Genomic DNA, 27,212 nt, shown 5'->3' with positions numbered 1-27,212 from the left:
TTTTAATTTTGCATTCTGTTAAAATAACTAGGTGTTAGTAAAAGGGTAAAGTCCCACCTCTCTTGTATTAATGGGAAAACTGTTACTGTCTTTTGAGAGAAAATTTAAGATACATTGTACTAATGTGGGTAATTTTTCTATGTGGAATTGTTTTTCAGCAGCAGAGATTTGTCATGAACAGAAATTACAGCTTATTTTAAATAATCTGTTTCGAAGTGTTAGGCATTCAAATAACATTGTTTGCATGGGTAACAGTTCTTATATAAACTCCTACTTGAGTGCAAATGGGGAAGAGTGCTTCCTGCACATCTTTTCTAATGCCACATTTTTCATTTTGTGGTTTTATATTCCAGATGATTTTTCCAACTTTTTGAAATAGGAAGCTAGTTATTTTAGTAGATTTCTGCATATTCTATTAAAATGCATACACGTATATATTTTTAAGTCTTAAATATTCCTTGTCAATGTCTGGAACTTAAACCCTAATTTTTTTCTCCTCTTCTCGCCCAGTTACTAGGTAATTTAGTATCAGATTTTGTGGATACATTCAGACCTACAGCAAGAATAAATTCTATTTGTGGTAAGAGAATGACTTAATGAATGGCATTAAAATAAATTTATTTATTTTGAGCTATTTTTTTCTTAGAACCTTTTGGGATCTGTATCATCTAAGCAAAATAATTCAGATGTTATGCTTCATCTAGGACCTCTGCCTTTGTCAGTTTGTTCTCAGAGTTGCTTCCCTTCAGGTTTTGTTCTGAAGGGGAAAATTCATTGCTGAGATCAAAATAATTTTTTGCTGCCTGCTGGTAGTGGAAGTGTGCTAGTTGTTATATGGTCATAGGATTTGTAACTACAGGTCACTTAGAAGAGTAGGGAAACTGTAGGTTTTCTGTGCCCAAGGATTATGAGTTAATAAATATCCACTGGGATGTTAGTCTTGGAGTGTTTTGACTTCAGTTTCCATTGGAGCTTTTGTAGCTGCTCAGCCTCTTCGTTGTTGCAGGCTTCTGGGTGAACATTTCCTAGCTCAGATGGATACTCATTCTACTTTTTGTAAAGAAAATGTTCTTTACAGAAAGAAATGATCATCTTCATTTATTGTTAGAAATATGATGATCAAAATTTTGCTGTTTTAATGTGATGCCTGCTGCGATTTTCTTCAGAAGATAAAATGTCTTCTATTTGCTTTGAGTAGTTTAATAAAAGCTGCATTCACTCTGAGCAAGGTGTATTGTGGCAGAGCTTCTTTAGTGCAGAGACTAAAAAATGTAAATTCAGCTGTAATGCTCCCAAAGCATTTTGTTTCAGAAGCATCTAGTTATTCTTCTATTGCAAGTGTGGCATAGCTCTTATTTATATGACTGACAGGGATCACATTTTATTTTTTCCAAGTGTTGTATGTATAAATGACCTGTATAGATATGATTGAAGGGAAGGAATAAATATTTATTTACTTCTTGTTTTATCTGATAATGATATGGATCCAGTTTGGATAATAGTCATGGAATTTGAACTGAGAGAGATCAAAATTGAGGCACCTAAATTTACGTGCTGATCTACAGGTTTGCTTGGGCCTCAGTTCAGATGCTTATGTTTAAGCAACTAAAACAAAGGTTAGTTGTCTAATCTGCACTGACTAACAAATGTAAATTGAGCCTACCAAACACACTTCATGTGTTTTGGTCTCACTGGGCTACGCTGACTGAATTGACTGGATCTTCATTGACTTTAATTGGAATACACATGCTTGCATTTGACCACTTTACTGAACACAATCTTGCCCACAGGGTCAATGAAAGGAAATTGGAAGACAGTATTCTGGTAATCTGTAAGGGTACTTTTAGACTTTTAGACTGACAGTTGCAAATACTTTCGTTTTTGGGGTACCCAGTATGAATAAATGGTGATTTTATTGCTTAGATATTTTATTAGCTGAAAATTGTTTAGAAAAATAAAATCAATTTGAAGGAATCCTGTGGTAAAAAACCTTTAAACAGTGGAAATTTAAGGAGAGTATGAAAGTGCCTGAGGCCAGTTTTTGCATCAAAATGATTAGGCAATGGGCCAGTTTCACTGTTTGAGAATTTGTTTCATTGCATGTAGGTCGCTGTAGTCTCCTTCCTGTGGTAAATAACTCGGGTGCCATGTGTAACTCATGGAAGCTGGATCCCACAACCCTTCGTTTTCCTTTGAAAGGTCTCTTACCATATGATAAGGTATGCCTTATTAAACTTCTTAAACCTGTTATATTCAGTAAAACAAAAGCTTTTATATCATTAAAGCAGGGAAGAAATGAATATCCATCTGTTGCAGTTAGGCTAACTTCGAAGGTGTAGATGTTTTGTATTTCAGTGATTTCAAGCTATATACAGAGGACCTGGAAAGTAGTGTTCGGTATAACTGCTGTCCAGGATGCTGAAGAACATGAGATGTAATTCAATGTGTTTAGTGGTTGTGTGCATGGGAGAGAGCAAGTGAGAGCAGAGAATTGATTGGAAAATCGGCCAGATGGAAAAGGATGGGAAAGTAATTTCTTTTCTGTGCTCTTCATTATTCCACAGGAAGGATAGTTTACAATTCAAACTTAAAGTTTGTGTATTTAGACTTAAAACTCTGAATGTGAAGTAGTGGTGTACTGAAAGAGTTTAAAGGATAAGGACAAAAATCCATGTTGTCCTGCATCCCCACCCTAGATGTGTAAGAAAGGAAATACAGTATGTCTAGTGACAAGTACAGTCCTCACTATGTACAGCCATTTTAATTTTGTGTTTCCTGACACAGATGTGGTTTCTTTGTATTTAGTAAACCTTCATCTCCCAAGTACTTGTTTAGACTCTTCTTGAGTCCCTGTAATCTTTTAGTATTCTCAACATTCCTTTGACATGGAGTGCCACATTTTAGCTTCATGTTGCATGAGGAAACAGCTCCTTCAGTTTGTTTTGCACCCAGCTCCTGATAACATTTTTATTTGAAGTGATTCAGGCTGTTGGAAGATGCAGTGAACAGTTGTTTCATGTCTGATTTCTTCACATCAGTCCTGATTTTTATGCATTTTGGTGCATTTCCTCAGTTGTCTTACCTTGTTTCCTTTGAGTTCAAGGCTGTTCCAAGAAGTGTACCATCCTTTTATTGGATGAAAAATGTTCTTCTACTTGGGCCTCATAAAATCTGCCACTTCTTAAGAGCTATGATTATCTCCTCATTTCTTTTAGTTACCAGAGAGCAAGAGGATTTCCCAGATAGTGCATACCTGCATAAATTAGACATTCATTCTTACATTGTTTATTCAATTAAATGTAAGCTCAGTATTAAACATAATCCTGAGCAATATATGTTTGTGTGTGATTGCTTGTTTCTTTTTCAAGGATCTCTTTGAGCCACAGACTGCTTTGTTGAGATATGTGCTGGAGCAACCGTATTCAAGGGATATGGTCTGCAATATGCTAGGTCTGAATAAGCAGGTACTGTACTGTGCTGTAACACGTGATTTAATTCTGCATAGAATCTGCACTATTCTTTTTCTCTTTTCTTTGCTATAGCTAACTAAGCAAAACAGTTTAGGTACAGAGTGATTTTTTTTTTTATGAGATCATATTAGGTTAATTGGACACTGTTATTCCTATCATTTATATATTGCTTTACGAATGTTAAATTGAAAAGTAGAGATTTAAAATATGATTTTTTTTTTGCATTGCTTTTTTTTCCTATAAGGCCAGCCTCAAGTACACCTTTGACAGACAGTAGGAGACTGGTTATTGTTCGTTGGTTTTTCAAGCATTGTTGTACTCTGTTATATTGGAATGTTACAGTACTAGAATAGTTGAAAGCTGGGGTTTGTTTTGTTACATTTTTTCTTTTGAAACTTTAGAATGGGGGGCTTAGTCTGACTTGGGGATCCTTGAGGCTGGCCTCATAGTCACTGTTTTGTCTTTTCTTTTTTTCTTCCTTTATTTTTGTTCTGTCCTGTCTTGTCCTGCCCATCCTCCAATGCTCTAGACCTTGAACATTGCTCAGGTATGTTCACAACCTTACTGTTGTATTGTGACTAACGATACGCTGGCCGCTTTGTAGCCACTGATTCCAGGTAGAGAATACATGTACAGTCAGGGCTTGAAATTGGCAGGACCATTAGTCAGGGGAAAATTCTCACCACAATTCTCTAGACATATGAGAGAAATATATAAGAGCATATAAAGCTGACAGTCAGTGGTCCTTTAATACTAATTTTTTTGCCGGAATGGACTGCTACCATTTCTGCTACCAGTCATAACTTTTACTTTGCTGGAATTTTCAGATGAGGAGAGATTTTTAGTTCAACATTTCTGTCCTTAAGCTGATGGAAGAAGCATCCACTGGACTTAATTGTAAAAATATAAGGCTGTAAATATATAATTTTAAAAAAGAAAGGTTTACTAGTGGAATATTCTTATCATTAGAATGCCTCTGTAAAGAACTTCCCAACAGGCAATTATAATATTCTCCAATGAGAGAAGAGTAATGCAGAATACCACACAAAAAGTAGTTCCTTAAAATTTTGACTGCTTGTTGAAGTAAATAAACAATTGAGCAAGTCAACCAAGTGAACTTCGGCTTGAAATTTGAAATTATGGGTGTTATATTTATAGTTTATCCCTCACTACATTAATAATTGCCACACCTACTTTAAAAAAACAGTGTTTAAGATTTATAAAATAGCGTTGCTGTTTGCAATACTATAGTGAAGGTTGTGTCAGTGTTTCCATTTAAGAAACTTTTTTTAGGTTTGTAACTTGACTATAAAATTTACATGATCCTGAAACCTTGTGTACATTTCCCAATGTAACGGAATACACCAGTGCATTTTCTGAACTGGGATAATGTTTTTGAATGCACAGATTCCTACATCTTGGCTGACAGTACTCTGTGTTGTATATGATGATCTTTTGTACCTAAGACTTAAAGCAGCTGAAATGTTAAACCTTGGAATTGAGCTGCTAGGTTTACTGTTTAAATGAGTAGTTTTTGTGTGTCTTTCTGTGTCTGCATTGAGTTGACAAACTGAACTATTCCTTTATCCATCTTGTAGCTGGTAAATAAAACAAGATACAGACAAAAAATACGTTGAACCCATTTTATTCTTCTAACTGTGGATGGTCTGTCCTTTCATGTAAAAAAAAAAGTTATGTTAAAAATGCTGGGTTTTAACTCCTACTTCACCATCCTCTAAAAGTAATTGACGAAATAAAATGTTTTAAATTATAGTTTTTAAAATTTGTTTGCTAGTATAGGAATTCCTACACAAAGTTTCATCCTGATGTGAACTTTTATGGCCAAGGAACAAACGTGAAGAATGTGGCTTATAAAGGAAATGCTGACAGAACATGAACTATAGCTGTGCTACTACAGTTACACCAGTATAAAGATGTTGAAAATTTGTGAGTTGAAAATATGTGAGTTGAAAATACAGATATCGGGGCGGGTGTTACAGTGGTATAGAAAAGGAAATACGTTCCATTTAAACATTAATATACTCTGCATAAAACTGTGGAAAACATTAAAATTTTACTTGTTTTCAGGTACAAATTGCCGTTATGTTATATTTCAATTTGTTAATGTAGTCACCTGAAAAAAATAGTAGCATGCTTTTCAGAAGTTGTGTAACTGTATCAATGCTTTCAGTAAAATGGCTGATAATCTTGTATTTTATTATTAGAGAAATAACCTGCAAAATTGAACAGTTACTTTAATAAAAGACACTTAGAAATGCAAATAGTGCCGAGTTTGTTTCAGAATAAATACAGAAACACCTCAATGCAATGATCATTACTTATTTATGATCATTTATTATTTATGTGGAGTTGCTTGTATGCCCTGTCAACTATTTACACAGATCCAGTTGCAGGATTGGAGCCTTCATTTGAATCTTTTGGCATCACAATCTAGGTATGGTTCAGCCAGATTTGTCCTAGTTCTCAAATATTCTTGAAGATGAACAACGAATTTTGTGGTTCAGTCTTAACTAAGCCAGATCTGTGTTAGAAAACCATGCACTCAAGCCATCTCTGAGTTGTGTAAAAATAAACAAATCCAGCTGTCCTGTTAACCTTGCAGGGAGAAAAATCAAGGTAAAATTTCATGTGTTTATAGATTCATATGTTCCTTTCAGGATTCTAAGTTTCCTTGTGGGATGAGGTTTTTCAATACCCTTATCAAGTATATGATTTTAAGTCCAGATGTAATGTATGGACTTTGAAATATTTCTTTTGTATGTGTCTGGGGACTCTGAGATTTTGCTATGGTGTATTTCTGTGTGGAACAGTACATACTCTTGCATATTTGTTTGAATTGGTCTATAGGAAGCAGAGATTTAAATTGTATTTTGTTCTGTATATTACCATGAAGCAATTGAGATCTTACCTTAAGGGTGTTTTCCAACCTAAATGACTGAAGAATTCTATGTCAATTTACATTCTTCTGCTAACTGAGATGTCAATTTCAATTCTTAGTTATTTTTTAAAATAATTTTTTGAACTATATAACAATCTGGTTTTTTGAAAATGATAAACTTTTCGGAGTGTCTTAGTACACTGATTAAGATTTGGTTTAGGGGGTCTCACAGTTGTTTCTTAAAACACAACTAAAGTAATGTCTTAAGGACATGAACTCACTTTGGAGGTTTGGGTTTATATCTTTACCTTCTCTGTATGTGCCATTTTTGCTTGCATAGTTGCAGTTAGGATTTGTTGCAGTCAAATCAAAAATGGTTATTTTGAGTACTCTGCTTTGGGGAGTATTCGAGACAGGTGGTAATTTTCAGGTGTCTTGTTTCTGTAATGTAAAAATGTTTAATTAGCAGCTATTGTATTAATGATTTTGCTCTTTAAATACTGTATTTGGCTGGTCACCTTTTAAACTAGCAGTGGTGATCTGCAGCTTATCTTGTTAGTTATGCCTTTCTCTGTGCAGGTGAATGTGTGGTTGTGTTCTCTGCTAGCTGCAAACCAGGATAGTTAGTATGGGGAAGCTGTTGTAAGCAGAACAGTTAAGTGAAAGGAATGACAATGCAATATTTAAAAATTGACTTCCACTTTCATTTTTAAAATTTCAGTTGATGCTGGGATCTTACTATCCAATTTTACTGGTGATAAGGTGGCAAAGTACTCTGTTTAAGGGGTGTCATTATATTTTTATGTTTCTGATTGTAAGGGCGTGTGTTGAGAACACTCAAGTATATGTTCCTTGTTGAAACTTACTCATTTTTTTAATGGGGGAAACTTGAGAATGGCCAACCTTGGAAGAGATGATAGAATCAGGTATAATACAAGCAATAGGCTTTATGGTTTTGTGTCCTCGTAGCAGACAGTTTTGAAAAATGGAAGTGTGGGAGTAGGTCTGTAATGTTTTAACTACTTCAGGCATTTTGAATCGGACTTTTGGAGACACCACTTACTCATGTAGGGATCTTGGCCTCTGTGATTTGGTCTTCTGAGTCCATTCCTTAAGAGTAGATATTTACTAAATGTTGTTTGTTTAAAATACTCAAAAGCTGTCATAGCCATCAGCCAGCTTTACTGACTTCTTGAAATATTTTTCTTTTAGGAAATTTTAATGCTAGCCATGCCCCTGCCTCACCCTTTGATACTCACCCTGTTTCGACAGCTCAAAAAAAGAAGGAATTAAAAATTCAAACCCAAATAAGAAAAACAAGCTACCATTCAACTGAAGCTCTGATCCCTTTAAAGAAATACCACTAGTCCATTAGAGGCCTGGTCTTGAGAAATTTAATGTCAAGTTGTCATGGAAGCAATTTTTTCCCCCGGTATTTCTTCTTGATTTAATAATGTTTTTGATGAAATTATGTATTTTCAGATCTTTAAATGTTATTTTCAGAACAAAATGGAGAATGTGTTTGTACAACCAAATTGTAAAAATTAGTCATGTTTACTTTAGGGGAAAAGCACAGTGATTTTCACTGCTACATTTTTTCATACATAATCCAGAACAGCATTTGGAGTTTTTTTGTTGCTCATTTTTGTTTTACTTAAGCTATGCCAAAACACAAATTCCTACTTATTTGTGAGGGTAATCAGCTGTCACCTATAATTTTATTCATCTCAGTTTATACTGAGATTTTCTTTCACTTTTGAGCAATTAATAAAACAAGAGCCCAATCCTGCAAATTCCTGTGCAGCACAGTATTTTATTTCTAAGAGTTCCAAAACGATACATACAAAATCTTTGCAAAAATACATATTCACTGAAAAGACAGAAAAAAAAACGTTGCCAGAAAATTAAATTAATTAGGATAGAATGTGGTGTAGTGCTATTTTTCTGATGGAAAATTGTTTTTAAAGCAATGAAAGTGTGGTTTCCAGAATAAAAGCTTGAATTAATTTTTTTAATTTCCTGGCTCTTAAACTTTTCCCAGTCTTAGAGTTTTTCAGAATAGCAAAAATTCCTGCTGGAAATTCTGGCTCTCTTTTTAACAGTAATATTTTTCCTGTTGTGTTCTTTAAATAACTTCACTCCAAATTAATATAGCCTCACATGATCAGCCTTTTGGACATTAACCCAGTGCTTAGCAAACTATTAAATTTCAAGCCCTGTACATAATAGTTTTGCATGCTGGATTATAAACTAGTCTGTAGTGTTGTCTGTTGCACCCTGCTCTGCTTCATAATTAGTTGCTTTGGGAGGGGGAGAAAAACGAGCCACGAAAAACCCAGATTGTTCTGAACTGATGGTGCCAATACTGCTCTCTGTAAACCTGTACCGTGGTTGCTCTGTGATAATGACATTGCGTACTGGGAGAAAAGGTATCATGCTTTCTGTCTTAGCCAGAGGTTTGTGTTAAGCATGCTTCAAGAAAGCACAGCTGGAATTGTAGCTTTCTGCAGTTTTGAGCTGGCAAAGAGCATGCAACAGGGGATGCTGTTCACTGTATTTTGTCAACTTTTCCAATTCTTGCATTCTGTTTTTAATTGAAGAGAATCTCTTTTCTTTTCGTAGCAAAAGACTACCATCAATGAAGGTAGAACAAGCATCTCCTTTCAGCATCTCTCTTTACTTTTATTATATCTTTATATTAGCCTTTTTGTAGGCTGCCTGGCTAGTAAGTCAAAGAATTCATCTAAGGCATCCCTAAAATGTTTTATGAGTATTGGGGTGATCTTTTAAAACTTTTTTACATACACCTTTTTGCCTCTAGAAAGGGATAATGCATTTTCATGATTAGTGTTTGGGCAGCTCAGTTCCTTTTCTTTTGTATCATAAAATAATAATTTTTTCTTTAAGGCTGCATTATGTTACAGGCATCAGGCCAAATAAAAAATTAATAAATGTGACCATTCCTGACTATAGATTACATTGAAACAAACAGGTTAGATTATTTCCAAAGTGCTAGCACTTTCTGAGATAAGGTAAATTCTCTGTGTTTTTCTTCTTTAGTTATAGTACATTATATGAGTGTAACAATACAAATGCAGGATAATAACAAAAAGTTGTTGCACTGAAGATCTTGTAACATGTGACATTATACTTAGTAGTCTTGAACTGTATACTTATGAGTTCTAAATTAGTGGTAGTGGACCTATTTTTCATAAATCTGTACTAACAGAATGTATCTGAATATATAATGTATTCCTCACTTGATCATTATTAAAAATCATTAGAGGTGGTGTGTATTTTAAATGATTTCTGGGTTTGCATAGCTCACTGTGAAGACTGTTGCAGTCTAACATCCGAGGGGCTCCTCACTGATCTGTAATTTCTGTTCTATTTACAGTATGTAGAGCACACCACTGATTAATTTTCAGGTCTTTTTGATGTTGTAACCTGTGGTGCTGTGTCAGTAGGACAGCATCTAATTATAGGGGTATTAATCAGGTGTTAATTATGCTTCTAGTTGCAGGTGGTGGGTGAAGCCAATATAAGAGTGAAAAAGAGAATATATATCAAATATCTTCATCATGTATTTGGATGTTTCCTCTGAATCTGATAGTATTATTGGTATAATTTTCTTTATGGTGATCCCTACTTCTGAAAAGGACTTAACGGAGAAAAAAAACCAGCAAAAAAACCCCAAACCAAATAAAAGAACCCCCACCTGTGTGTTTAAAGCATGGGCTTTGTTTTCTGCGAGTGTGAGACTAGAGAAATAACATTTTGCCTGAATTTGCTATAAAACAGCAACCCCCTCCCCCCTCCAGATGTTATCTCTGTGTTCATGAGCTGATGTTTGGAATGATGATAGCTGATGAGCTGTTGATGTTTTGGAACTGAGTAGGGATAACTACATGAAAAAATGTAAAAATCATTGTGACCTGTAACATAGTGCAGCTTTAATATACTGGCTTATCCTTAACTTAAGTTCAGACTTCATCTCATGCTTCCCAGCCTTCTGTCAAAGTACTGTACTGTAACTGCAACTGTGCAAGTTCTGGAGTTAATGGCAAGGCTTTTGGAATACTGTATCTGATCTCTGCCTTACAGCACAAGCAACGTTGCCCTGTGCTGGAGGACCAGCTGGTGGACCTTGTGGTGTATGCCATGGAACGGTCTGAGACTGAAGAGAAGTTTGATGATGGTGGAACCAGTCAGCTTCTGTGGCAGCATCTCTCCAGCCAGCTCATTTTCTTTGTGCTCTTTCAGTTTGCAAGTTTTCCTCATATGGTCCTGTCACTCCATCAAAAGGTAAATTGTTTGTATCGCTCCCACACGGTAAGAGGGATTTAAAAAACAAAACCAGTATTTTTTTAAAAAAAGTGTTACTTACCCCTGCAAGAAGTACTTTATATGTAAAAATTAAGTAGTTTTTTAATCACTGTTCTCTTTAGAAGTCAAATTCTCAAGTTAGGGTGCTGTGAGCTAGGTGTGTTTTTAGTGTATTCAGTTACAGGATGTTGCTTTTTATTTGGAGGCAAAGTGTGCTAATAACTAGAATAAAGAGAGAAATTGCCATAATTCAGAAGATCTAAGTACTGTGCTGTTGCATCCAGTTTACAAATGAGTTTTTAACAGAGTGAATGCCCTGTTCTGTTTGTGGACTAAAAAAAACATGCCATGCAAATGGATGTAGGAACTTGCTGGTTGTGTAATCAATCTACTCAAGCAATCAAAGGTAATTTGCTCAATTATGGTGATACTGGCAATCACAGTCTCAAGTTATTATTACTTCCTAGTAATAATTCCATTAAAACTGATGCTAGTATTTGCCCTTTTCTCTGGTGCTCAGGGTTATAGTTCTAAGGGTGGTGATGCCAGTCCTCCATAAGAAGGGAAAGGAAGGGTTGTAGCCAGCAGCATCCTGAGCTCTTTGCTGAGAGAGCTGTATGCTGTTGATGGTAGGGTAGGAATGTTCTTTCTCCTCGCTGTAGGATCAGCTTGTGGCTATTTAGATGCAGTTTCCAACGTTGTTCCATCTTCATTTGTCCACAGTTCCATGTTACATAAAAATTTACTATGTATGTTGTGTTCCACTTGTGATGGATTGTAGTTCTCTGCTCTCTTTGTTTTCACTGAAATTAGTTTTAGCAGGCCTGTATTCCTGTAATAAACATTTGAACCAGTTGGCATTCTACAACACAATTGCACAAATCTAGTATAAAACTACAGCAAGCAAGATAAGAGTAGAGTATTCATTATTAGCGAGTAGCTGTTGCAGATAAAGAAGTTAATTAACGAAAAAACAAACCCAGGTGAGTCCAGATGAAGCAAACTGAAGTTGTTCTGGCTCAGGGACTTCCTTTGTAGGAGTTTATAAAGCCTGTGGTCTGATGCTAGCAATGGAAATACTACAGGGCTACAATATGACAATTTAAGACAAATATTTAAGTGTTGCTAGTTTTTCAAAGCAGTGATCCTCAGGAGTTAAATGCATTTTAAATCTTACCGTTAATTGTTGTGGCCATCACAGAGTCCATTCATGTGTTACAACAATGTACCTATTTCCCTTCTTTCTGAAAACAATGTATGTTTCTGCCTAAGTCCTGCTATAAAATTGTCTGCTAAAACTGTTTTAGTCTATCCTTCTACTTTTATAAGAATCTTTGCAGTCGTTTTTCTTCTGCATGTGGTATTTGTCTGTTACTGAGTGTTCTTGACAGTTGGCAGGCCGTGGTCTCATTAAGGGGAGAGACCACCTGATGTGGGTGCTACTCCAGTTCATCTCTGGCAGCATCCAGAAGAATGCACTGGCTGACTTCCTCCCAGTTATGAAGCTGTTTGATCTCCTGTATCCTGAGAAAGAAGTAAGTCTCTGATATTAAAAGTTTTATTTTTAATTCAACTTGGGACCTTCATGTGTCGCTATTACTATCCTTCTCAAGTCACTCTTGGAACAGTGTGCTGCATAGTTGGAGGGAGATGTTTCATAAGTTTCTTCAAAGATTTCATATCTATGTAAACACATTTGTTTTTAGGGACAAGAAAGGCTTGTGTTAACTCCTCGCTTCCTTAGCTTTGGTTTGATTAAGGCTTTGAGGAGTTCATAAAAACACGGAGGAAACTCTAAAGGAATAATGTGTAATTCTGTTGTTATATCTGGGCTGTAACTTTAAATCATACTTAAAATTCATTCTGCAGGGGCAAATCAAATATCCATGTTTTGTACATTCTCTAGGGTTAAGGTTGCTGAGGAAGGGACACTTAGCCGAAGTTCTTAAACTTTAATTCTGGCAGCACTGTCAGTGTGAAGTCCTGATTGCTTACTCTTTCTGTGGTGCTTTTTACAGTACAAGTGTGTGATGTCTCAAGTTCATGTAACGGTTTTCCCCCCTGCTACATTACTTTTGAAATTCTTCAGTGCAGTTTGTGTCAGGAGATTTCAATTGCTTTTGCCAGCATCAAATATGGGAAGAACAGTAGGACTGTTTACTTCAGCTGTAATGATGGCTCGAAGTTACACTTACTGAAAGTCTTTGTTTGACTGGTGCTTTTTAAGTGCTACATCTTAAGTGTTTGTGAAACTGAATCCTAGGAAGAATTTTTTTTAAGATTCAATTTCACAAGCACTTAAAATGTTATCTTTGGCTGTTGCTCTTAAGAGGATCTGCCTTGCTATCCTGTTGAAGTATTGGTGCTGTCTCACTTGCATTGTCAGTGGTGTTTGTGCAGGGGTAACTGTATCAAAGGGAAAGAAATGTGGATGTTGGTAAAAGGGGAGAGACAGAGTTCCTTTTCCAATGGCAGTACTGTAGCTAAGTCTGGAGTCAAAACTTTTTATTTTTTGATTTTTATAAGTGTATTAATGTTTAGGGATTAGCTGTGACACTGAACAATTGAGTTTTCAGAAGGTACTGTTGAACCACTGAATACCTACTATGGAAGCAGATACCATAACTAGTTTCTGAGTAATGTGTAAGTGTGAGGCTGAGAGAAAAAAGCATATGCTTTGTAACTCTGTATGTCTGGAAACTGTATACTCTTAAGCATGAATTTCCTTTTGCCAAGGTCTTAGATCATTTATTTGCTTTGGGTGTTTTTCAGAATAATTACTGAGGTGAGGGTCTCTTCCATAGCTATTGATTTAAAATTACAAACACTGATGAGGGTAGAATCTATTCTTTTAAAATGTTCCTTATGGTGTAGCAAGTCAGAAAAAAGAAAAACCTGATTTTGTGATACTGGCTATCTAAGTTGTTTTTCTGCACATTAATCTGTGTGGTATGTCACATTCATGTGTTTTTCCCTTAGTATATTCCTGTACCTGATATTAACAAACCACAGTCAACTCACGCTTTTGCAATGACCTGCATTTGGATTCACCTGAACCGGAAGGCCCATAGTGACAACTCCAAGTTGCAGATTCCCATTCCTCATTCTCTTAAACTTCACCATGAGTGAGTGTGGAGGTTTTGTTTATGTTTAGGTGTAATGAAATCAGCCTAAATGAATACAAGTCTGTATTCAGAATGTATTGCGTGATGGGATGCTGTATAAAGGTTATCAATAGTGACTTCAAAGTCATTCAAAAAGACAGAGTTCAAACTCAAAATATTTCATAAAAAGTGAAATGCTGTTATCCAGCTAGTGAAAATGATATATTTTATCTCTGAATACTGTCTTTATTACTGATAAAGAATCTGAAAATAAATGGACAATTTTGTTTTGTTACTCTCTGATTTGGAAAATGTGGGTAAGCAGTACAAAGGGTTAAGTTTTTGTCTGGAAAGGTGATTTTTAGCTGTGTTTTTTTTCCTGAGGTGTTTCTCCAATGTAGAAAAACTGTAACACAGTGAAACTGTGGCATAAGAAGTAGTTGTTTTGATACGGTGCAATTAATAACTATTTTGATTTTTTCTACTATTTTATAATAATATAATTTTATAGTGGGTTTTTTGACTGAGATTGTTGTAGCTGTATTCCTGGAATGCATGTGTATTCTTTCTGCTTAATGTTTAATCTTTTTGGCACACAGGTTTTTGCAACAGAGCTTAAGGAATAAAAGCTTACCGATGAATGACTACAAAATTGCCTTGTTGTGCAATGCTTACTCAACCAATTCAGAGTGTTTCACTTTGCCAATGGGTGTTCTAGTAGAGACTATTTATGGAAATGGCAACATGAGGACACCTCTTCCAGGGACTAATTGCATGGCATCAGGGTCTATCACCCCACTGCCAATGAACCTCTTGGACTCGCTCACAGTTCATGCCAAAATGAGGTACAGTATATGCTGCTTTTTTTTTAACCTGTAAACCTGTGTGTAGCTAGTTATCATCAGAAAGGCTTATTGTGGCCAGACATGTCATATGTAGATCTATTCATTTACTTTAAAAATGTGTTAAATTTCAAGTTCATGTTTTTGTTTCAAAAACACTTTCTCTCTTTCCTCAGTCTGATTCACAGCATAGCTACAAGAGTAATTAAGCTGGCTCATGCAAAATCTAGTGTGGCCTTGGCTCCTGCTCTGGTGGAAACCTATAGTCGCCTGTTGGTTTATATGGAAATAGAATCCTTGGGCATCAAAGGCTTTATCAGTAAGGAAAAAAACCGTTTTTATTTTTCCCTCTTTCTTTCTGTTAAGCAGTATTTTTGTTTAATAGCAACTGGAGACCATAGTAAAACTGAAAATATAATGATGCAGTATATATAAATTAGTTTAATGTAAAATAAATTGTGAAAGTTGTTCTAGTGCTGCAGTAAATTCCAGATGAGTTATTATCCCTTTATGCCATCATTTGTATGGCCAGGACCTTTCCAGTTGTGCTGTGTTGTGTAAAAACATGCAAAATGTTACAAAAAATGTTACATTACAAAAACAAACAGAAAAGTGTAAGCAAAGTTACTTTGAGATATACAGGATACTTAATTGCTCTTGTTAAAATAATTTACATGTCTGCTGTATTCAGATAGCACTTGCACATAGGCTTTTTTGGAGGTAATACACTTTTCCAATGAAATGTCTGACATACAGCCTAACAAAACGTGTGTACTCTGTAGTTGTATTTCAAGGTGTGATCAGTTGTAAAATTTATTTTACAAACTCTTTTTCATAAGGTCAGCTCCTGCCAACAGTGTTCAAATCTCATGCGTGGGGAATTTTGCATACTCTGCTGGAGATGTTTAGCTATCGGATGCATCACATCCAGCCCCATTACAGAGTCCAGCTCCTCAGCCATCTTCATTCCTTGGCTGCTGTGCCACAGACTAATCAGAACCAGCTTCATCTCTGGTGAGTGACGTTTGCCATATTCGTCCACAATCTCAGATTCCTTCTTGTTGAAAGTTGTGTGAGAAGTGGCTAAAGGGCACTTGCAGTCTTGCTTCTGTGACTAACTTGTTTTGGGGTGTCTCAGCAGGGTGTGTTTCAGCAGTACAGTTGGATGTTAGCAGTAGTGCTGTGCAGAGGTGCATGAGGCAGTGTCCTGCACACACATGGCAGCAGTATCATGAGTCAGCTGCACAGGATGTGCAGCAGAACTGCCATGGCCAGAACTGCTTCTTGTATGGTAGATAAAGGGCAGTGCCTGCTACTTGTAATCAGTGCTTGGCTTGTCTGCCAGTGAGGCTGTGCTTGCGTCCTTCTGTAGAGGATGTTTAATTCTGTTACAAGAGTTATGTTGGTTCCACTTCATTCTTATGTGAGGTTAATTTTCTGTCAGATCAGAGAATTCAGTCAGAGAATTAATCTGGTCAGAGAATTATTCTGGTTCACCCTGCAGCTGAAAAGGAGTTTGTGCAAAGCTGCAGTGACTGTACGTGAACCTGAGTGGAGTCCCTCATAGGGTGTGTGTCATGACAGCCTAAACATTAGCCTGGTGGCTAATTTAAATACAAGAAAGGTGACAAAGCTGGATAGAGAAGGTCTAGAGAGGCTATGCAGGTAATTCCAGGCAAAAGCTTTGAGTTTACCTCACTGTTACCGAAGTTGAAAAGCGTGAGATTCGGTTTCTGTAAAGAATCTGGGGCTTGTTGTCAGAAAGTTGGGGAAAATAGTGTCCACTCTTAGAGCACAATAAATCTTGTGGGAGTATGTGAGACAGAGTAACTTCATTATTACCAGTTTATATAGACAAAGTCTAATAATACAGTAAATTCATAGATTCATAGAATGGTTTGGTTTGGAAGGGACCTTAAAAGTCATCTAGTTCCAACTCTTTTGCCGTGGGCAGGGAAACCTTTCCACTGAGTCAGGCTTCTCAGTTTCATAGTCCAAATTCAAATTGCCTAGTTGCTTATCCTTTACAAAACATAAAGAAAACAGGTTAAGACAAGTTTCTCCTTAAATTCAAGGCCTTGATCTCTTTATTGACCTCAGTCTTGTTTTGTCATTTTAGTCTGTAAAATACAGATGTTAGTCAATTTAAATGAGCATTGACATGCAACTAGAATAAACTGAACTATGACTCTGGCATTTCAAAGACACAATGTTATAAAAATCTTTCCAATTATTTCAAACTACATGGTGTGAAAAGTGCTTCCAACTAAAGCACTGGAAATTGAAGTGCTTTTAATCAAAAGTTATACTTCCTGAGCTTCCTAATTTCTTTAATAAGGGCAATTTGGTGCTCTCTCCTTGAAGATGGTAGTTAGCATTGAAGCTTCCTATGTATTATTCATGCCTTTTTATTTTTGTTTTGCATATATTTATTTATATTATCTTTTTTAGATGCAGATGTACAAAAAATAATAATGAGGGGCTCTAATTTAGAGAGACTTGAGGCTCTTCAGGGTCTTTGCACTTGAAATTTTTGCTAAACCTACTTATGAGTGTTTTATTTGAAAATAAGATACTGAAAGAGTTGATAAATTTATTAAACAGTAGAAAAAGTAAACTTTCTCAAAAGGTTAAGACCATAATTTTTAAAACAAAATATTTCTGTATTATTTGAAGTAGTAAATGGAGGAAAAAATAGGTATTTTTGGAATCTTATAAGCATCAGCATAAGTACTGCTTGCTAACTGGACTGTTTCCCTCTTTCAGTGTTGAGAGTACTGCTCTAAGGCTAATCACAGCTTTGGGCAGCTCGGAAGTCCAGCCGCAGTTCACACGGTTCCTCAATGATCCCAAAACAGTTCTTTCAGCAGAATCAGAAGAACTCAACAGGGCTTTGATCTTAACTCTGGCAAGGGCAACACATGTGACAGGTAATAGCAGTGTATCCCAGGAAAAGCTGTGGTCAAACCATTTCTATAAAGTACTGTTCAAAAGAGTGTCACAGACATGACCTAGTCATAAAGCATATCCCATGCACTTCTGGTTTTGAAAAAAGTGTGATTTTAATTTCCAACTACTTGTATTTAGGCAAAGACCTATTATTGAAGCAGTAGTAAAATGAGTAAAATGAGATAGTCTTTAAAATTTTATTCAGAGGTACACTGTGACTAGAGTTTAGAGTTTTTTAGCGTCTTATTTTGCGTTTCATTATTTTAAATCTAAATATTTGGATTGATTACTGATACATGCTATTTAAATAGCATGAAATACTCACAACAACTGTGCTGTTCATGTGGAAGCCACCCCCTCTATAGCTTGCATTTAAGAAAAAGTAGTCTGACTTTTGGGTGGGTTTTTTTTGGGAAGGAAAAAAAGGAAGCTTTCATTGTGTCTTTTAATGTTTTAACAGTGTGTAGTGACATGGATCAGGTTTTTGTTAGCTTTGAGGGAGATGTTTTCTCTCTCCTTTTTATGGTTCTAGTCTGCAGACTCACTGGAGAGTTAGAACAGCTGATTCACAAAGACTGGTGGAGCTGATTTGAAAGAGAAAGGACTTTTATGTGTTCATTTCTTTTTTATTTTTTAACCATTTCTCAACCTTTGATGAAATCAGCCCAGGGGCTGGGAGAATGAGGCATTCATTGCTACAGCTTAATTGGGGTGGGTTCTTCTGAACAGCCTTTTTGAAGCAATATAAAATGGCATCTGGCAATTTTATCATCACTTTCTTCCTCAGGATTTTTTTCTAAAAGTCTAATCAGTTAATCAGCAGAAGCTTGTTTTAGTGACATTACGGGAAATTAAATATAAAATGTTAAAATCATGATTGCTTTATTTCTAGCTCAAACCTTATAAATAATCTTCTTATTGTTAAAAGCATAAAAAAGGTAATATCCAGCATCTTCTATAGAGCAAATAAAGTCAAAGAAAGGGGCTGGGAGAAGTCGGACAAAAAACGGAAACTGTGCTGGACTAGAAAAGCCTAGATGTGTATGATGAGAAAAGGAGTACCAATAAGAAATGGTTTTGTGTGAAATTGTAATACCATCAATCCATTTTCTAGACTTTTTCACAGGCTCAGATTCAATTCAGGGAACTTGGTGCAAGGACATACTGCAGACTATCATGAGTTTCACTCCACATAACTGGGCATCTCATACACTAAGCTGTTTTCCAGCTCCTCTGCAGGTAATAGTTTAAACATGAGTACTTTACAGTTGGAAATATGGTGAATTTATTCTCTTAACAAGATCCTTTGCCTTTTGTGGGTTGGTGAGATTCTTCCCCTGTCTAGACTGCATTAATCTCAAGTCCCTAAAGAATGCTGCATGATTGTAAAATTGCTGTTTCTTCAGAAATGTGTTCGCCACATTCCTCTCGAGTATTCTAAGGTCACATTTGGTCAACTGATATTTGTGGTGCAAGGTTGATCAGATGGTTTAAAAATTAAAAAATAGAATCAAAAGTTGGAAAAAACTTTTTTTCTTGTGGCAGTTTGTCATATAGCTTTGCTAGTGACAAAGCAGTCACTGTGGTGAAATAACAACCCTCCTAGTAGGCTGTGTGGTACAAGGAAGTAGGAACCCATACAGTGCAAAATCAGGCAAAATTATCTTGTTTAAATGTTTCATTGTAGACTCTCAATCACAGCAAAGCCTACTTCTTTCAGGTGTTCTTCAAGCAGAACAACGTGCCTCAGGAGAGCCGTTTTAATCTGAAGAAGAATGTGGAAGAGGAATACCGGAAGTGGAAGTCGATGACCAGTGAGAATGAAATAATCACACACTTCTCTGCTCAAGGTTCATCCCCGCTTTTCCTTTGTCTCCTGTGGAAGATGTTGTTAGACACTGATCACATTAATCAAATTGGTTACAGGTGAGCTTTAAAAGGTGCTATTTCAAAGTTATTAAGCAACATTCGCAGTTCTGAGGACATAGGCCTTGTGCATTAACAGCTTGTTCTTGAAATTAATTTGGAGCATGCATAGCATGGAAAAAGAGAGTGGAGCTAGGCAGTAGCCAGCATGCCATAATAATTGTGCAGTGTTTAAGATTGGTTCCACTGTGGAGTGGTCTGCAATGCACATTTTTCCTGGTGAGAAACAGGGATGTGAGGTGTTCAAATTAAGCAGTTTAATTGTAATAGCAGTGTTTCAGGCAATCTGAAAGAATAAACAGAAAATCTAAAGCATTCATTTGCTTAGCCTTTTATACATGAATAAAGGCCAAATATTTCTTAAAAAAACAAATGTTGGATTAAGATGAAAATTCATTACAGGAGTAATAATCAGCTGGGTTTTTTAAATTTGTTTCTGGTAGATATAGCATCAATTCCAGCTGTGAAAAGTAGATTTTTTTTTCAGTCCTTCCTAGGTATGCTGAAACAGTATTTATAATAGCATGTGTTACTCTTGTATGCAATGAGGAAATTGTTTATAATGCTGAGGCTGTATTAAAGTGCATGGTGTAGGAAAATAAAATTGAGTTGCAGAAGGTTGTCCTCAGAGCTAAAATTGCAGAAGTAAAGCATGGGTTCTGGGCAGAATACTGCAAATTAAATTGGTGAACCTGAAGCGTTTCTCCTGATTGGTATTTGGATTGTGGAATTCTCTTGCTCTTAAGTTGGGGTGTTTTGCTTTGCTTTGGCATTTCCTTCAGTTGATAAGAGGGAGGGAAATGTGTTGTTGTTGTGGTTGTGGTTTTTTGGGTGGGTGTTTTTTTGTGGGTTTGTTTTTTTGTTTTTTTGTTTTTTGGGGGTTTTTTTTGTGGGTTTTTGTGTGTGTGGGTTATTTTGGTTTTGTTTGTTTGTTTTGGTTTTTGGTTTTTTGGTGGTTTTGTTTGTTTGTGGGTTTTTTGTGGGGTTTTTTTGTTTGTTTGGTGGTTGTTGTTGTTGTTGTTGTTGTTTTCCCAAGACAATTGTGTTAAAACCTGCTTACTCATATCAAATAGATATGCACTAGAAATGCATTAGGAACTGTAACAATTTCTTGTTGCTTTTTTTTTTTCCTTCCGTGCTAGAGTGTTAGAAAGAATTGGAGCCAGAGCTCTGGTGGCACATGTCAGGACATTTGCAGATTTCTTGGTGTATGAATTCTCTACATCTGCAGGAGGACAGCAGCTCAATAAATGTATTGAGATTCTCAATGACATGGTGTGGAAATACAATATTGTAACACTGGATAGGTTGATACTCTGTTTGGTAAGTGTATCTTCAGAAGATAAGATGACAATTCATGCAGTGTTGCTTTCTTTTAAAAGCGATCTTTTAAAAATGGATTGGTCTTAAATAGTGACTATTTGCTAAGTCAATAACAAGTAAATTACTTCTTTAAGCAACATAAAATCCCAACTCTTAAGAGTTATGAGTCTTCAGGGAGGCATTTGGCTATTTATTGGCAACCACCATTGAGCTGGTGTTATTAAATGTTGTGATTGGTGGTTTGGGTCTCTGCCCTCAGAGCCGTGCAGTTGTTTAGGCTCTGCAGAGGTCTCAGGGTTATTGATTCCCTGAGATTCTCCTTGGGGTTGCTGTTCCCCAAGGTACTAAGGGTTCCCCCAGGGTTGCTGTTCCCTGGGAGTTTCCTCTGGGTTGCTGTTCCCAGAGGTACTAAGGTTTTTCGTCTTCTCTTTGCCCTAAGTGTTTCACACCAGAGGTAGAGATGACAAGCTGAGTCCGCCAGTGCACATTTCCAAGGTTGTTTATTCTTCATTATCTCAGTCCTTTCTCAGCTCTGCCAGGCCTCCCTGGCAGGGTACCTTATCTTAGTTCTTTCTCAGCTCTGTGAGGCATCCCCAGCAGAGCAGGACACGCAGCGGACTGGGCGGATCAGAGAGCCCCACACCTTATGTACAGTACCCCTGACCCAACCACCGTCCACAATGTACCTTTTATTTACAAAATTGTACCAATACCTACTACCTATGCTAACATGTCTGTTCTACTCTAAACCAAGCTCTAAAATCCAACTCAGCAGAAAATGGGGGACGAGAGCAAAAACAAGGAGCACAGGGGCCACTCCCCAATTCCTCCATCTTGCCTCTTCACCCCCATATACTGAGAATCCTAGATTCTACATTTACATTCTATGATAAACTAACTACTACTTATTTTGAATTTTCTCAGCTTGTGATTCTTCATACAATGTGGGCATTCACTGCCATGGCCAGGGATCAGAGGCAGTGTCCTCCTTGTACAGATCCCAGACCCCCCTGTCCTGTCTCCAGACCCTCCAGGGTGGCCAGAGGGATGTTCTAGACTCCAACACAGAGGGACCTGGCCAGGCCGGATCGGTGGCTGAGGCCAGTTGTCTGAAGTTCAGCAAGGCCAGGTGCTGGGTCCTGCGCTTGGGTCACAGCCCCATGCAGTGCTACAGGCTGGGCAGTTCTGGGCCCCTCACTGCAAGACAGACATTGAGCATGTCCAGAGAGGGGCAGCAGAGCTGGTGAAGGGTCTGGAGCACAAATCTTGATGAGCAGCTGAGGGAGCTGGGGGTGTTTAACCTGGAAAAAAGGAGGCTCAGGAAAGACCTTATTGCTCTCTACAACTGCCTGAAAGGAGGATGTAGCCAGGTGGGGGTTGGCCTCTTCTCCTGTAGAATTGAAAGGCAATAGGACAATAGGAAACAGCATCAAGTTGTGCTGGATTAGATATTAAGAAAAATATTTCCACTGAACAAGTTGTCAAGAGTTGGGACAGGCTGCCCAGGGATGTGGTTGAGTCACCATCCCTGGAGATAGTTAAAAGATGTGTAGATGTGGCACTTCAGGACATGGTTTAGTGGCACTGCTCAATTAATGGTTGGACTCCATGATCTTCAAGGTCTTTACAATGATCTTAAAGGTCTTTTCTACCCTAAAAGATTCTATGGTTGTGTGATTCCTGCAGCCTTAAAAGGTAGGTAGGATATGGCATGCTATTGATTCATTCACAAGCATATGGAAAATCTTGTACTCATTAAAGTATCCTTTCTTTCCTTAGAAATCAGCCTCTTTCATCATAATAGAAAGACAGAAATGGCATTCTCTTGCTTTTCATGTTATCCTATAAAATAAAGCAGTATTCTCCTAGAGAGAACTACATTTGCATTCAGTAATTGTCCTTTATATTTAGTTTTGAATCTCATCTTAATGTGAAGCTGGTTGTTTGAATTCTAATTTGGTTTTCAGACTAAAGTCTAATCATGGCAGAGTTGCCAGAGGTTAAAAGCAATCTTAACTTCATTGTCACTTAATTGGTTATTTTCAATAAGACAACTGACAGATAAAAGAGAATTCTTGGAGAAGGTGCTATCACTGGGGAGTTTATAAGACCTTTTGCCCATGCAACGAAAAATGGGATAGGGATTGAACATGCCTCTTTTATGTCTTCACTTGAAAAATAGAGTTGAAAAGACCATATATTCAGTGTGAATTTGTGTGCAGATGTAGCAAATTTAGTTGCTACAGTTGTTTTGGGGCTTTAGAGCAGACAGCAATGCCAACTGTAATTTCATGTTATCTGATCTGTTTCATTTAAGGCTATGCGTAGTCATGAAGGAAATGAAGCTCAAGTTTGCTACTTCATAATCCAATTACTCTTACTGAAGCCTAATGATTTCAGGAACAGAGTGAGTGATTTTGTGAAGGAGAATTCTCCTGAACACTGGCTGCAGAATGACTGGCATACAAAGCATATGAGTTACCACAAGGTATCACAGATAATAATATTCTTTCATTGTAATAATTTCTGCGGAAATAATATCAGCCATCATTTACAGGACAGCTTTATCATTTTTGGACTTGCCTAATAAGCCATAATTTGTTTAGGCTAGTATGAAAATAATAAATCCCTGTATGTAATGACTTTAAAATTATATTGCAATAATATTCAAAGATGGAAGTACCTTAAGAATTGGCTGGATGTTCATTCTTGCTCATCTAAATCAAATAACTTTAAAATCTTGGTTATATTGAAATTCACTTAGAACAGAGCTGTTGTGCATCAGGGAGAAGGTATTTTGTCTGGTGTTTTATGACTATACCAATAGTTAAACCTACATTTTCTTCTAATTATTAAAACTTCTTCCATCCTCTGTGTGACAAAAACATGCTAGCCTGGTATGTTAGGGAAGAAAATTGCTGAGATTTTAATGCTCTTGTAAACATACTGGTTTCTACTGGCTAGAGAAGGATGTGCCAATGTTCTGTTCTGTCAAAAGATAAACACTGAGATGGAACAGATACACACAAACTGTTATGTAGCTCAGTACATGCCATCTAGTTTGATGCAGGAGCTGTTTGGTCTATATTAGCCCATTGGCTTAGCTGTACAGTGTTTTGACAGTGCCCAGAAGTGTAAGAGTAGCAGGGAAGCAAATGAGCCTGGGAAATGCTCTGACATGGCTGCACAGTCACTGCACCCAACCTGGCATGTAGAAATTTTTAGTCACAGGTAAAACATGAGTTCAGCCCTTAGCAGTACCCATCTGTTATTTCAGCACACTGTAGTTCTTTCCCAGGGCATTATTTCATTCATGCTGTTTCTAGTGTTCTAATTCAGTATATGATGCAGAAACTTCCAGCAGTGCTGATTTCCCCTAGGTTTTCTCTTCAAGTACACGACAAAGGACACTTTAGTGCTGACTGCTTTCAGCTTTGCTTTGGGATTGTTGAATGTTCTTTTATGCTCATTTTGAGTGGTGGTGAAACTTTGTTCTGGGGTTTTTTTTTGAAGATACTATCCACTATTCTAATAGACAGTTTAAGTCAGAGTTCAGTTTTCTTCAGTAAGCTTACAGTAAGCTGCACTGAATTCAAATGTGGCAAAAAGGGTTCTGAAGTGCCTTTTTAAAGCAATGTAGATGGTGAAAGTTTAATCCATCACAAAGAAAGAGATTTTGATTTTGGTGGATTTCTTTCCTTGCAGAAATACCCTGAAAAGCTGTATTTTGAAGGCTTGGCAGAGCAAGTGAATCCACCAGTTCAGATCCAGCCCCAGTACTTACCGATTTATTTTGGAAATGTATGCCTGCGCTTTCTGCCAGTGTTTGACATTGTAATTCATAGATTTCTGGAATTGCTTCCAGTGTCCAAATCACTAGAAACTTTATTGGATCATTTGGGAGGTTTATACAAATTCCATGGTAAGTTATCCATGAATGCAGTTGGATATATTCCTGTTGTGATCGTTATGTCCACCTCTTTCATTCATAATGTTCATGTGTTAGCACAGCATTGCCTTATTCCTTTCCTGTTCTCTACAGCCTGTGTACATTTACACAGAGAAGTGCATTTCCTATTTAGTGAATTTCAGCTTACTAACAGTGAACTTGTTTTAAATCTCTTGCTGATTCATGCTGCCTTCACAACTTTCCCTTCGATTCCCTTCTAGTAGTAAATACTTGGACCTGTGTCCTAACAAACTTCCTCTTACCAAGACTGAAATAGTTGGAAAGGAGTTCCTTTCTCTACCCCAACTTAAGAGTGAAATAACTTGACCTGATACTTGAATACTTTTAGAAATGCACTTCTTTAATAATTTTTTATAGGTGTCATTGCTATGTTATGCTCAGACAATTTACAATACTTGTTTATTTACTGTCATTTCATACCTGGATTCTTCTTACCTAATGCCTTACCTAATATCTCAGTTAATCAGTTTGTCAGTTAATCAGTTTACTTACAAATATATTAATATTACCATTAAGTTATGAACTGTTTAGTAATACTGACCTTCTTTGTTCCACTTCTTTTGTTCTGCACAAACACTGAGGTATGTACAAAACAAAGGAAAACTGGGTTTGTAGAGTATATTGAAATAAAGAACACAAATCAATTCCTGATATGCTGTTTTTAAATAACGCAACTTAGTCTTGCAGAGCTCTTAATTTTAGTTTCATTTGCCACAAATAGTGATGCTGGAAGTAATTTCTGGCTTTTATTGTTTTCCCTTTCTCCTTGGCAGACCGACCAGTGACCTACCTGTACAACACTCTTCATTATTACGAGGGGCATCTGAGAGAGCGCACAAACCTCAAGAGAAAACTCGTTCATGCCATAATTGGCTCTCTCAAAGATAATCGTCCACTGGGCTGGTGTCTGAGTGATACTTACCTCAAATGTGCCATGAACCCCCGAGAAGAGAACCCATGGGTTCCTGATGATGCTTACTATTGCAAGCTCATTGGAAGACTAGTAGACAATATCCTTCTAAAAGTTTGCTTTAAGTAAGCTGTGACAGTGTCTTACAGCTTCATTTCATCAAAATACAGGGTTCAATTTCTTTATTATTCTAAACAGGGATGTGCTGCCCTAGTAGACATCTTAAAAGATATGGTGAAAGTGAAGTGCAGTATGGCTGTACAAATATTTCACTGTTTAAGCATCACTGACAAATACAATTATGCTTATTCAAAAATGCTTTCTGGATTGAATTTTGATTGTCAAAAAAATAAGCTTGATGCAAAGTGTGAGTATTTAAAGAATTTTTCAAAAATGAGATTACTATTACTGTTTTCTAATGCTATTTATTAGTATTATGGAGTATAAAATATTGAGAGCATTGCCACATTTAAGATGTGGAAATAGCTGGCAAATTAGAGAATAGGAATCTTCTTGGACCTTGGTTTCTTTCTGGAGCAGCTTTACAAGACTTGACCAATTTTCAGGATGTTACAAGTTCTTTCCCTCCTTCTCCTGAACTTCCCTTTCTTAAATGTGTAACTTAAAAGAATTCTCTTTGGTGTCTCCAAAGAAAGCTAAAATTGTATAAACCACTGCTTTTATGCAAATGTTAACTCTGGAGAACTTTTCTGTATGTATTTCAAGTAAGTAAGTCTTGTTTGGGAAAGTGGAATATTTTTGGAGACGAAGCCAGGTGCACCTTTTGCATAAACTATCGCCCTAGAAGTCTGCTAGAAGATCTTACAGAGAAGCAAATTAATGGTTTCTGAATATGGGAGTAGAAAATTCCTCTTATTTATATTTTCTCCTCTTGGAAGCAGGCAGTGAGTGAGATGGCTGGTGTTACTTTTTCCACCTCTTAATCAGTGAAGTTTATCCTTTGCGTGGCTTTGTGTGTCTAATATATTTATAGCTGTGTATTCATGCAGTCCTTCAATGATTATCAGCATCTTATATTCATACATCTGTATGTCTCTTTTTTAATGAAATGTTGTTCTACTTGTTTTCAGTGATTTTCAGTTCAGTTTAGTATGTGGTATGTGCATCAGTTTTTAATCACTGTGTTGCTTATACTTGTCTCTGTTGGGGCAGCATTTTTTTCCTTAACCATTGCCACCTATGGCAGGCAAGTCGCCTGGCCCATTTCCAAATTGTGACTGGAGATTCAATGAGTTTCCTAACCCAGCTGCCCATGCTCTGCATGTTACCTGTGTTGAGCTCATGGCTCTGGCTGTTCCAGGGAAGGAGGTGGGCAATGCTCTGCTGAATGTTGTGCTCAAGAGGTATGCTGGCTTTCTGAAATGGTTTTCTGCAATATATCGTAATTAGAGATTGCTAAGGTAGTGGGTGATACTAATTTTCTTTTAAAAAAAAATTTAGGTGTACATAGATAACATTTTATATATAAAGTA

General features: G+C 36.8%; 1 protein-coding gene across 2 annotated transcripts in view; it reads left to right on the top strand.

Moving 5' to 3' along the window:
- MED23 (mediator complex subunit 23) overlaps positions 1 to 27,212 on the top strand; it is a 39,094-nt gene that overhangs the window by 6,358 nt on the left and 5,524 nt on the right. The window contains exons 8-25 of one of the 2 annotated variants that reach the window (XM_063390021.1): positions 511 to 580; positions 2,107 to 2,219; positions 3,369 to 3,464; positions 4,000 to 4,017; positions 10,474 to 10,674; positions 12,087 to 12,230; positions 13,675 to 13,820; positions 14,399 to 14,644; positions 14,818 to 14,960; positions 15,481 to 15,655; positions 17,408 to 17,571; positions 18,705 to 18,829; positions 19,311 to 19,516; positions 20,659 to 20,839; positions 23,157 to 23,327; positions 24,545 to 24,761; positions 25,583 to 25,819; positions 26,918 to 27,083. In XM_063390021.1, coding sequence (XP_063246091.1) covers positions 511 to 580; positions 2,107 to 2,219; positions 3,369 to 3,464; positions 4,000 to 4,017; positions 10,474 to 10,674; positions 12,087 to 12,230; positions 13,675 to 13,820; positions 14,399 to 14,644; positions 14,818 to 14,960; positions 15,481 to 15,655; positions 17,408 to 17,571; positions 18,705 to 18,829; positions 19,311 to 19,516; positions 20,659 to 20,839; positions 23,157 to 23,327; positions 24,545 to 24,761; positions 25,583 to 25,819; positions 26,918 to 27,083 — 2,819 coding nt within the window. The remainder of the gene's footprint in view (positions 1 to 510; positions 581 to 2,106; positions 2,220 to 3,368; positions 3,465 to 3,999; positions 4,018 to 10,473; positions 10,675 to 12,086; positions 12,231 to 13,674; positions 13,821 to 14,398; positions 14,645 to 14,817; positions 14,961 to 15,480; positions 15,656 to 17,407; positions 17,572 to 18,704; positions 18,830 to 19,310; positions 19,517 to 20,658; positions 20,840 to 23,156; positions 23,328 to 24,544; positions 24,762 to 25,582; positions 25,820 to 26,917; positions 27,084 to 27,212) is intronic. The other variant, XM_063390023.1, reaches the window with a different exon arrangement.

This window comes from Prinia subflava, chromosome 2 (assembly GCF_021018805.1).
Source record: "Prinia subflava isolate CZ2003 ecotype Zambia chromosome 2, Cam_Psub_1.2, whole genome shotgun sequence".
Lineage (NCBI taxonomy): Eukaryota > Metazoa > Chordata > Aves > Passeriformes > Cisticolidae > Prinia > Prinia subflava.
Note: the sequence above shows the minus strand (reverse complement) of the source record. Positions and strands in the feature narration are given on the sequence as shown.